General features: G+C 40.0%; 1 protein-coding gene across 8 annotated transcripts in view; it reads right to left on the bottom strand.

The window, feature by feature from the left end:
- Window positions 1-7,861, bottom strand: part of ltbp1 (latent transforming growth factor beta binding protein 1) — a 102,632-nt gene extending 94,771 nt beyond the window's left edge. For 5 of the 8 annotated variants that reach the window (XM_048191154.1, XM_048191156.1, XM_048191161.1 and 2 more), the window contains exons 1-2: window positions 2,323-2,993; window positions 1,257-1,327 (exon numbers count right to left, since the gene is read on the bottom strand). In XM_048191154.1, coding sequence (XP_048047111.1) covers window positions 1,257-1,327; window positions 2,323-2,651 — 400 coding nt within the window. In that variant the 5' untranslated portion in view covers window positions 2,652-2,993. Of the gene's footprint in view, window positions 1-1,256; window positions 1,328-2,322; window positions 2,995-7,830 lie in introns of those variants that run through there. The other 3 variants (XM_048191157.1, XM_048191160.1, XM_048191159.1) reach the window with 2 other exon arrangements.
- Window positions 7,862-12,874: the final 5,013 nt, after the last annotated feature.

Below are 12,874 nucleotides of genomic sequence, written 5' to 3'. Positions count from 1 at the left end.
TACATTACAACCCCATAGTTTTACTTCACATGTTGATGCTCTAATTTTGTGTGCGATAATGTTTAGATTTGTTTGTAACTTGAGCATGTTGAGATATACCATGTTTGCTGATATATGCTATCACAGACCATCCGCCGCCACCACTTAAGATCTGACGGAGACCGTTTTGTCTCCACTCACAGGTGGGCACTGCAGCTGTCTGTCTGGTTATTTATGAAGGACACTATAAAATGTCTTAGTTTATGTCACTTTTTAACTACAGCAACCGCTCATGGCATTAAAGAGATAGTTCAGGCAAAAATGAAAATTAATTTACTTACCCTCATTTAGTTCCAAACCTACATGTCTTTAATTCTTCAGTGAAACACACAAAACATATTTTGAAAAGTTTTTGTCCATTCAATAAAAGTCAGTGGGGTCCAAAACAACACTTGACCCCACTGACTTTCATTGCATAGACAAAAAAAAAAAAAATTAATGTATCTTTTTGTGTGTGTGTGTGTGTGTGTGTGTGTGTGTGTGTGTGTGTGTGTGTGTGTGTGTGTGTGTGTGTGTGTGTGTGTGTGTGTGTGTGTGTGTGTGTGTGTGTGTGTATTCCACAAAAGAATTAAAGTCATACAGGTTTGGAATGACATGACTTTGACCCAAACCTGTATGACTTTAATTCTTCTGTGATGACAGAACTTTCAACCAACCCTTCAAGACATCTCTGAAATATAGAGCTCTAAACCATTAGTTTAAAATGTGAATTTAATTCTTCTTGCTTATATTTAGTACACATTTGCATCCAGAGGGTGTTTCTGGACAATGCATTGCAGTGAGACTATGGAGCAAGACACATATCTTGCTCAAAAGCACATAGCGTGGTGTTTGGAGGCAAAGGGGCATAAGTGTAAATCCGAACCCTCAGTATGTGATCAGTAAATGATGATGTCCAGGACTAGTAACTCTTTGATGATCCCTAAACACGATGGAACCTGCAACTTTTGTGTTGAAAGCTTAAGCCCTTCCTAATCAGGCAAACTCAACCCCCTCTTCCAGACCGGTTAACTAATTTTGTTGAAAACGAATTTCACGTGAGACCCACCATCTGTAGCAAAACTAAAGCAAATACACCATACTGAACTTGACTTCCAGAGTGATTAAAGGGATTCCCTTGTCCAAGCAAGTTTTTAAAGTGAAGTTCAAGTGGTGTAGAGCAGAACAAAGAGGGAACCCAAGCGCATGCATGATACAAAAGAATTGTCATAACTCACGTTTAGTGCAGCGCTGAGATCCTGGGGTCTTGCTCCAACCAACACAGCACTGCCCCCCACAGACGTTCACTCTGCAATGACATCAACAGTCACACTCACGCACAAACCGAATCAACATACTAACCTTACTGTAACCCCCAGACACACCCCATCCCGGTAAATCTCCTCGCCCACCCAGAGCGGTTTCTGACATAAGTCTGCTCTCACTGAAGTGACGTGAGGGCCCGGGGCCAAAGCTGGTTGAGGCTCCAATATAATCAGTCCTCTTATTCCCACTGTGCTATTTCATACTGTACCTCACTGCAAAGTAAGAGGAACCGATCCAAAGTGCAGAAAATATGAAGAAATACAAGGCTGGGATACACTCAATACTCATTGTGATTATAGGGAATGTGGAAAAATCTTGTGAATGGCCTGCTGAAACTTTTCAAGGGGCATCAGGTTCATTGCTAGGGGAGCCGGTAGCCTACATTTAAACTGGCTCGTGTGGCTTCCTGAAACAACAGATGTTACTGTGCTTTTTTAGAATGTTATGATCACTGTAGACTCGCTGCCTTATTGAATTTATCTGCACTTAATGACATCTGGCTGTTAACACATCACTGGTGATCAAAAGCAAGATTCAAACCTCTAATGGAACTACAACATACACATTCTTATTTCTATGAATTAATTAAGTTTATCATTACAATGGACGCACTGCACATTTTGGTGGGTCTCTAAAGAAAAGCACTCAATATTGGTATTCACTGTCAGGTAAAGTAACTTTTAACTTTTCTTGTATGCATAATGAACTTTATGTCCATTTAGACTGCAAAATAACTTTGGGTAAAAACATTTATATATTTATATATATATATAAACAATATTAATTAATCAAAATATAACACAAAAGTCACAATATGTGATTTTTGCAATTCATTATGCCTAATGTTTTTACTGTTGTAATTCGTATAGTTTCATACATCATAATTATCATTCTAAAAAAAAAAAAAAAAAAAAAGTATATTGTTCGACATTCAATGTAAAGTGTTATGTACTTTCATATATTTGCATCTGATCTTACCCTGACACTTTCATATGATGGCTGGTTGTGTGTCGGCCAGGCTGCGCGTCCTGGCGGATCGGAATGCTCGGGTTCGGTTGGTGACCCATTCTGCGGGTACGGACCTGGCCACCGAAGCTGGCTTTGAGCTCTACATTGTAGGAGTGTGGCTGTCCCGACGCTCCTGAGAGCGATGAAATGGAGCTCACGTGAACCCCGTCCGTACCGCTCGGTCCCGGCTGTAGTACGTACAGTTTCCTGAAGCCGCTCTTATCCGCCGAAATCAAAGCCGGAGAAATAAATAACGTTAGAGAAACAATGATGTCCCACATGAGCACAGCCATATCCATTAGAAGTGAAAGTGTAGGGGAAGTTTGAAAGAAGCACTCTGTACTATATATACACACACTAAAGAAAGATACAAAAATAAAACTATAGAAGTGCAGCTACAGTCTGTCGCGTGTGAAGCAGTTGTAAACCCTTGCGCGCTGTCATCTATTCGCCGTAAGAAAACACATAACTTAAAAGAGTGGGAAAATGCTTGGAGTGAAAGAAAGTTTCAAAGCACGAAACGGAAATCGGGGAAATCGGGAGTCAAGGAGGCGAGAGAGTTCGCGTGCGCGCGATTTGAGCTCGAGCAGAAGTTTGAAAACTCTTAGAAAAGTTTGAGCGCGTGTGTGTGCAAGGGCAGGAGTTTGTGCTCGAGCTCCATATAGCCAATCTCCTGCAGACATGACGTCAGGGATGGAGCTCTTATTGGAACACACATGTGGGGCTGAACCCTTAAACCAAAGGAGAAAAAAAAAACCCGAAGAACTCTGCAGACTTATGAATTTGAAGGTGGGGGTCGTTTGTAAAAATGTCAGATAAGAGCATCCATCATAAGTCAAGTCTGTCATATAGAGTGCAGCATCAGTCCCGCTGTTCTTCACATCTCTTTATGAAAAAATAAGTTTTTCCAGTGCATTAAGCATCAAATGCGGACTAAATATTATACACAAGTAAACAAAAATGCCATTAGAATCAAATACTGGCTATGACATGCACCCTATAATGCGATTAAGGCAGTGCTGTGATTAAGCTGAAGCTCATGTAAACAGAATAATACAATTATGCGCATAATTAGAGTAACCATAATCACAGTATCTGTTTTAACCACATTTCTTCTCCAAAATGCACGTGTGGAAGAAAAGAAACTACACTTTGAGGGAGCTCTAGAAACAGAGTTAATACTTTTTTTTTTTTTAAATAATATCAACTGAATGTACAGTGTTACATTTCAGATATAAAAAAAAATGGCTGGGTATGCTAGAAAATGGCCATTTTATATTTGAAAATGGCAAAAAAATATATATTACGGGAACTAGCATTGCGTCAGTTAGCTTACACCTATGGGGAAAACTCTTTTTTTCTCTGAATCCTGAAGCCTGATTGGTTCACGTCTGTGCAACTGCACAGAAAAATAGCGTTTCAGCCTGCCAAAAGGGGCGGGATTGACTGAATATATCAGTCATTCTGAGACACTGTCAGATCAGAATCTTTCGACTGACCAGAGTCTAGCAAGGCTCACTGGCAATGTAGTAGAACTCCAAGCTTATGCAATACTTGTTCCTATTTTAACTCAGGGAACCAGGATTACACGAGTAATCAGAGCGTTCCCTTTTGAAACGGTTCACTCACTTATGGGGAACATAATGCAACACGCATGTGTTACAAGCGCAGAACGGAAGTCGCTCTGTGAACCAACAGCTTGGAGGCCCCTCTGACAGCTGTATAGGGAGGGGCCCTCACCTGTGTTCTAACTAGGGTAGAAAGCACCTTTGGCACATAATCCTTCCTCGGCCTAAGGACTACTTTACTGTCGTTAGGGCTGAACTCCAAGCAGGAAGCTTTCACAGACCGAGCCTGCAGGTCTCTAACTCGCTTGACTGATGCGAAAGCAGAAGAGCAGTCTAAAACACCGAATGTTTCTCTTCCCTGTGCCGCCTGAGGAGCTGCGGGAGCAAGCCTACAGGGGGCAGGCGTAAAGGCGCAGGCCCACTCCTGGGCTAGTGCATTCATTTCCTTCGAGAAGTATGTCTGGCAGTGGGAGTTCTCTTTCGTTGCGAAGAGATCCACATCTGCACGGCTGAGGGTGCACCATATCGTGTTCACCGTCTGGGGGTGGACTATACATTCCCCCATCGGTGGCCCACCTCGGGACAGGATGTCCGCTCCTATATTCGAAGAGCCTGGCACATGAACTGCCCTCAGCAAGCAGAGATTCTTCTGTGCCCATAGGAGAAGGTGGCTTGCCTGACCTGACACCTCCCTGGTGGTTTATGAAGGCAACCACCATCCTGCTGTCCAGAACTCCTTGAAGGCCAAGGTTACCCCCATCATTTCTAGATGGTTGATGTGCCAACTCATCAAGGGAGTCACCCATAAGACAAAGGTTATTTTGCCCAAGCCATCTTGAAGGCATCCATCACATCCACTTTCCTTCTGGAAATGGAGCCCAGTTTTATCCCATTATGACAGAAGATTTCCAGGGGACCACAGCCATTGGTCACTCTAAAGAGGTGCTGGCCCGTGTGCCACGTGTGGGGTGGAACACGGCCTCTTGAGAGAGCCGAGCCTGCATCTGAGCTGAATCGAATACTACCCCCAGGAATGAAATTAGTTTCCTGGGGAGCAGCGAGCGCTTGCCAAATTTGACTCAGAATCCCAAGACACTCAGATGACTGAGGAGCAGGGATATGTGAGCGCATAGCTCCTGTCTCGATTGGGCTAAAAGCAGCCAATCGTTGAGGTAGTTGAGTATGCGGATCCCCATCTGCCTCAGAGGGGAGAGAGCCGCGTCTACTTCATAAAAGTACGCAGAGCCAGAGAGAGTCCGAATGGAAGGACTGTATATTGGTATGCCACTCCCTTGAACGTGAATCTCAAGAATGGTCTGTGGTGAGGGGCTATCTGGAGATGAAAGTAGGCATCTTTCAGATCTACCGATATAAACCAATCCCTGGAGCGAAGCTGCGCAAGGATTTGGCAAAATTGAAGTGCTACAGGCTGCATCTCGCGCTGAAGCGAGAGAGTGACACCTGTCACAGCACTGAGAGGAGGGGAAATGCCCTTTTCATGAAAATGTAAGATTTTCGTTTGAAGAGCTTAAGGCTGCATCACGTGCAGTAAATTTGATCTTTTAGATATGGCCGGATGGGGAGGGGAGGTCACTGAATCATCTTGCATGCTGAGGGTCGTCAGTCCACTGTGAGGCTCGTTTGATGGCGAGAAGAGGTGATATAGCGGCTTCAGTATTCTTCAGGCAGTGAGATGATCTTCACACTGAAGGAGAAAGATTCTGTTTTCCTCATAAGCATCAGCTAAATGACGCAATGCAAAAGGGAACAGCAACACCAAGGCATACTAATTAAACTCTTTGTGGACGAATATCAACAAGATGGAAGTTAAAGGTAGCAAACTAGTTTAAATAGACAAACCTATGTAATGTAAGCATCTTAATCTGAATAATTCCAAACCATAATTATTGGCAATAATAATTATACTGTACAAATATAGCTATTGAAACATAGCCTATTATTATTGTGTTTTTCTAGGATAAGGGCACACCACACAACCTGCCAAGATTTTCATCTGTCTAATTTGGCTTACTTCTAATTTGGCTCTTTCAACCTGGCCAATTTGGGACATCATTTGACTGCCCGGCAAACTGAGCTGAACACCAGTTTGGTCATCTTCTGGTTAAGCAATCAAAACTATACACAAATATATTAACAACTATATTCTTATTTGCATTTTATTTACCTGCTGAAAAAAAGCTTAAACTAGTTTAAGCTGGTCTTAATGGTTTTAGATGAAAAAGTTTTTAACCCATCAGAGTCATTAATTTATTCTGTTGATTTACTTAATAAGTGGCACTTATTAAGTAACAGTCAGAAACACTGAATCAATGCAGTCCATGTTGATCTATGCAGTTATGTGATCCAAATGACTTTCTCCCTACAGCATGCCTGACTGCTTACCAGCTCTAAATCTGACTTTGAGAGCCTTCTGCCCATGAACGGGGACCCTATAGCCTCCCTACACGTCAAAAACCGGATCCTATTAATACATTCAGCATTTACACACCCTCCTGTTTCGACACACAAATAGATGAACATACCTCCATTCTTTCACACGCTCACAATTCCCTAAACTTAGCCGAAAGTCACTGTCCTCCTACAGACGCTTGTTATCTGGATTACCAGAACGTCTTTACCGCATTACTGAAAGGTGACTCAGAAACATCCTTAGATCAAGACCATTTTAGCCCTAGACTGAGCTCAGCCCACTTTAGGATATGCGTGGGTGAGACAGCCAGAGAGACAGATAGAAAGACAAGGAATACCATTCCTCATAAGCTTTGGAGTATTTGGAAGGAGATCTCAGACTGATTTATTGATTGCATGAGATCATCCTTGAGAAGAACCAAATGTCTTGGTAGAAGTTGTTCTGTTTCTACACAAGCTAATAAGTGTCAAACAGTCCATTTTTATGATGTAAAAATGCACCAACACTCTCTTCTGTGAAGATTACTGCTGAATTAGAGTTATGTTTTCATCAATTGATGATCTCTAATTGATTTAAATGACAGATCCTGCCAGGTCTAATGGCTAGAGTTGAAAAGAGGATTCAGTTAAGAAACAGAGAGAGAGAGAGAGAGAGAGAGAAAGAGAAAGAGAGAGTGCTGTCATAAAGCTATTCTTGGGTCACAGCTATTTATAGTTTAAAAATAATGACCATCATAACTAAAAGAGAAGCGAGAGAGAGAGAGAGAGAGAGAGAGAGAGAGAGAAAGATAGTACAATCTTAATGGCAAGACTTTGGCATGCTTCAACAAAGGAGTTTACACCATGCCCTCTAATATCCAGTTATCTTATTTTGGTCTGTGAATCAATATAACTTGCATCAAAACGTCAATGATAATTTGCACTCAATACACTAAAGAAGGTCTGAGAGCCAAAATGTTTGTAAAAAAGTCTTTCCCCCCATGTGATTAATGAAAAACAGTAAATTACCTTTTTGATTTGAGTGTGAATCAACATTGCGATTTTGAATACTCCTAACTCTCATATTCTGTTCTCTAAATATCCCTAAGATCACACATTTATCACTGATTTTATCATCCAGAAGGTGAAAATTATAAATCACTTATAAATGTAATAGGACATCTCTTCTTGATCGGTCATACGATTTGAGGTAAATTTTTGTATCACAAATACTGGATGAATATGTCACATAAAGGATGGTATACTTTCTTCTGTGGATCACAAAAAAGATATTTTGGAATTCACTGATGTCTAAACAACACTGGACCCCACTGACTTTCATGTATGGACAAAGAACACAGACATTATTCAAAGATCTCCTTTAGTTTTCACAGAAGAAAATTATACAGGTTTGGAACAACATGAGGTTGAGTAAATGATGATCATATTATCATTTTTGGGAGAACAACCTAATGTTCAAATCCTTCATTTCTAAACTCACCTCTTGGGAATATCCGAGTCTCTACTGCTTCATCTGTACAGTATAGTGCCTGGAATGCAAAAGATCAATTGTGTCAAACACAATCAACTTTTACGACTTTATATAAACCAACAGAGAACATAATGCAGGGCCGTTGGGTTCTTAAGTTGTTCATTTGTGCGTGAGACGGCAGAAACACAATTAAATGATACGACAGCCACATGCGGCCCACAAAGGGAGGACAGGAACTTCACACTGTATCAGTGATATCACCACAGCCCTGTGGGAGGAAGGAGAGCTGTGCTGGGGAATTAACAGTTTATGTAGCTAAAAATGTGCTTTGTGATTGTTGTCAGAGCCAGCAGGGCAGCTCCGGTGGGAGGGACACAGATGTCTTCTGTCAGCAACTCTCTACAGTAATATGGGGTTTTCAAACACAATGTTTTGGTTTTAGATGCTACCTGAGCTACAATATTTGCCATTTGGACTGCATCCTTTAGGAAAAGTGAGGATAGCTTAATATTTATTTTAGGCACATCTTGCTGTCTTCATAAAGCATGGAGTATTGCCTGGTCGAGATATTTTTGTAGGCCAAAACCCAGAAAACGAGTTAGCATTTTAACACTTCCGGTTCCATCATCCCATTTTTATTCTTTTTTTTTTTTTTAAATAGGTTTTTGGGTAAATGTCTGAAATACTGTCTCAAGATATACTGCAAGATATTTTCACATTTTATTCTACAATATTAAATACATCAGTAATACACCCTTGTGATTTTTTTAAAGCTTTTATTTGTCTTGAAAGGCGACTGCTAAGAAGTGGCTAAAATGTCCTAAATTGTGGCTAGGTTGTCCGGAACATTCCTCGCTAGCGTTTTTTTTTTTTTTTTTTTTTTTTTTAAAGTTGCCAGTCACAGCCAGCATTTTTGGTATTTTTAAAAAAAAAAAAATTTAATGTGAATGTTTTTATCAACACGAATGTCAGTAAGTTTAATAAAAACAGCAACATTTTCGACAAAAAGCGGAGAAAATTTCAAAGACTACAACGTGCATAAGCAATGCTTTCGCTTGTTTCTGCTGCTTTTTGTGTTTTGATCCGGAGATTCTCTAGTCTTTCAAAAGATACGTAATAGCGCCCTCTACCGTATAACAGTAAAAACACGGAAATGGCGTGGAAGCGTTGTCTCAAATGACCGAAAATTTTGTCAAGATTTAAATGTCATCACACAGAACAGGTAAACTCACCTACTCACTGCACAGCCTTAAAGGATTAGTCCACTTTTAAATACACTTTTCCTGATAAATTTACTCACCCCCATGTCATCCAAGATGTTCATGTCTTTCTTTCGTCAGTCGAAAAGAAATTAAGGTTTTTGAGGAAAACATTCCAGGATTATTCTCCTTACAGTGGATTTCAATGGCTACCAACAGATTGAAGGTCAAAATTACAGTTTCAGTGCAGCTTCAAGGGCTTTAAACGATACCAGGTGAGTAATAAGGGTCTTATCTAGCGAATCGATCGGTCATTTTCGAAAAAAATACAACCGTTTATGCTTTATAAACAAAATATTGCCTTGAACGTACTTTCCGCTTCCGCATTCTTCATTATGCTGAATGTCCTACGCCTTCCCTATTCTACTTACGGAACGAACGCGGCGCCAGTTTCGTTTTTTTCCGTAGCTTGAATAGGGAAGGTGTAGGACATTCAGCGTAAGCGTTATGAAGAATGCGGAAGCGGAAAGTAAATTTATCAGGAAAAGTGTATTTAAAAGTGGACTAATCCTTTAAAATTATGTCCTTGTTAACAGGGACGTGTACAGGGGGGTTGCTCAGGTTGCCCGGGCAACTGCCCATATGCCCTTCTCGACTCACGTTGCCCTTCCGAGGTGGAAAAAAATAAATTTAAAAAATCGTACAATGGATGCAGAATTTCACGTAGGCCTAGATATATAAAAAAAAAAAAAAATCACAAAGCCTCATTCACTTCCATATTCGGGCATCTGTCCGAAAGTGAAAGTCAGTAGGGGAAGGGCAAACTCTGCGTGTGTCTCAATCAGTTCCCTAGTTCAGTAGTCAGGGCACTGATCAGGGTATCAGCCACATTCACTTTCATTATATACTGATTCATGACCTAGAGAGCTAGGGAGCTGATTGAGACACAGGGTCTGTTTACGTGGCTGCAGCGCTGCACGCGACCGGCACCTGAGCTGAGCCTGCATGAGCGGCACTAGAAGGAGATTGTCGCGGTTGTCGGGTGAGACGACTTAACGTTGTCGGAAAGGTGAGTAAGATTATAATCGTTAACGAAAACGAACGAAAAAAACGAAAAGTAGGTTGGAAAAAACATCGTCGTTAACTGAAATAAAAATAAAAACGAGGCATTACAAAAAAACGATAACTAACCAAAACTGTAATGTGTGTTTGGCAAAACCAACTAAAATAAAATAAAATTATAGATTAAATGTCCTTAGTTTTCGTCTTTGTCATTGTCTTTCATAGAGCAAACGTTCAGCTGCATTTCATTTCCCTGCGTCTCTCACTCACGCGTCTCTCTCACATACTCGCGCGCGCACAGCCCCTCCCCTCCGTGCACACCGCGCCTCCATGAGAACGAGTGTTGGAAGCAAGTTCGCGAAAGGTTGGTATCTCGTGAAAACCTTTACACAATCACACATTAAAAAGTGGTATAAAAATATTTTTAATTCTGAATATAATTTTGTCAGTGTGATAATGTCAACCCGAGAAGCGATTGCTACTTGAGAAAGTTGACTAGACGCAAGTTTGAGGTAAAACGCACTTGGGTTGTCGATGTCAAAACACTATTTAAGCTGTGATTCAAGTCAGGAATAATTGACGACGGGCCGTTAAATTATTAGGAAAATAATGCACACCTGAGGTGGTGATTCGGTCACGACTCGAAGCGGAGTCAATTATTCCGCTTATACCACGGTTATTCTCAGTCCTTCATATAGCCCGTGATTTTGATTTTTTAGGTCAGAGCAACTGCCCCTCAAAATTCCTGTGCACGTCCCTGCTTGTTAACTATTCAAAAATCATGTCCTTGCTAACTATTCAAACTCAAACTTTTGGGATTTTTTTAAGACTGAAAAAGTTGTCGAAAGTTTAGTGAAGTCATGTGACTGTGGTGTAATTGGTTAGCCTACGTTTAGCATTTTACTTCTGCTGATTTTTATTTAGCCTTCACAATTCATGAAAGTTGTGTTAATTTGTGAAGATTGTCATGAAGATCATCCCCTGGTTTCACAGACAAGGCTTAAACTAGTCCCAGACTAAAATGCATGTTTGAGCTGTTTTAACTGAAAGGAACTTGCACTGACATATGTTAGAGTCATTGTTTTGTCTCAAGATGCACACCAGTAACTTTTTTTTCCTTGGGTACGTTTCTAAAAGCTACTTAAATACCCTAATTGAACAAAGGCCTAATCCTGGCTTAGTCTAAGCCCTGTCTGTGAAACCGGGCCCAAAACATGTAAGAATCCTGTACTTTTGTTGGTCACAGAGCTTATTTTCTGAAATAATCAAAAAGGAAATGAAAAACATCATATTGGGTTTTTGTTGAAGAGAACAAGGGTGTTGCTTACTTCCGGGTTGACGTACAAAAATATAATGGCACTCTATTCAGAACAAAGTAGTGCTGGTCTGTTCTGTTCACTTTTTGAATAATGTATTATACTAAACATGTATGTGGCATTGTAATCAAACAGTTCTGCTACAGTGTATTCACATTGCGTAATCTCTGGGAAAAGTTCACTTGGTTGTTCCCAGAACAGACACAGGATGTTTGCTTTAAGTCAGCTTCATGTTTCTTAGCCCTCAGCTTTCCTGTAGGTTCTCTGAGGCAATTTACCAGGCAGTATTCTTGCATCAGTTGTACATTAATAGCCGAATATTATGAATAATCAAACACTGCCAATCCCCTTGTTTCTCTTAACGGTCAAGCATAGAAAGAAATGTTCTCACAATGAAAGCTAATTACTAACAGATATTCTCTAATGTTCAAATACCATGCAGCAAAATTACTGGCATGATGTCATTTCTCTGAGGACAGGCGCAGAGAGACGCACAAGCAAGACCGGCGTCAGACAGGAAGTCTAGATTTGTGAATCAGATGGTTAAATATAAATCCGTCTAAATTTTCATTGGAATACTGAGATATTTTGAAAGCTGGTATTGGACAATCAATCAAATAAATCAACATTCAGTATGAGTAATCTTACAGCAGAAAGGCTCACAAACTCTTGACAATGACACAGTTACCTAATTTAATATCGATCAAAAGTTTGTGATCAGTACATTTTTGTTTTTAAAATAAATGAATACTTTTATTCAGCAAGGACACGTCAAAAGTGAAAGATGTGAACTTTCTATTCATTAAAAATGTATCAGTTTCCACAAAAATATTAAAACGGCACAACTGTTTTCAACACTGATTATAATAAGAAATGTTTCTTGAGCACCAAATTTAGCATGATTTCTGAAGGATCATGTGATCATGAAGACTGGAGTAATGATGCTGAAAATTCAAAGCAGAAAATTAAATTTTAAATTTTGATCAAATTCATGCAGCTTTGGTGAGCTTAAATTAAAAAAAAAAAAAAAAATCTTACTAACCTTAAACTTCTGAATGGTAATGTACCTAGATATCTTAAATAATCAAATATGGGCTTTTCAAACTTGAAACTGTCAACCCACAGCCATAACTCTCGTTTTAAATTAACAAATGCAAATTGCTGGTTAGCCCAGGGTTCAAAGTTGCCTTAAAAACATTAACCCAGGGTTAAGTTTAGTGTTGGGGGAAAAAGGAATAGCAAACATTGTCAGTTTACATTTTGTGCAAACAGGCTTTTAGATTCTTGTCACCAAGAATTTGGACTTGATTCAATCTACTGGTACTTTGGTACTGACCTAGACTCAGTCTTGAATGAGCTTGTCTTGACTACAACACTGACACAATATATCTGATGTTGTGTGACCAATGATGTCAGTTGTACGAATCCTTTAATATTAACACATGTTCAAAAACAAGCACAAAGATTAAAGAAAGA

The sequence above is a fragment of the Megalobrama amblycephala genome, linkage group LG5 (assembly GCF_018812025.1).
Source record: "Megalobrama amblycephala isolate DHTTF-2021 linkage group LG5, ASM1881202v1, whole genome shotgun sequence".
Classification (NCBI taxonomy): Eukaryota; Metazoa; Chordata; class Actinopteri; order Cypriniformes; family Xenocyprididae; genus Megalobrama; species Megalobrama amblycephala.
The sequence above is the reverse complement of the archived record's forward strand: the minus strand, read 5'-3'. Positions and strand labels throughout refer to the sequence as shown.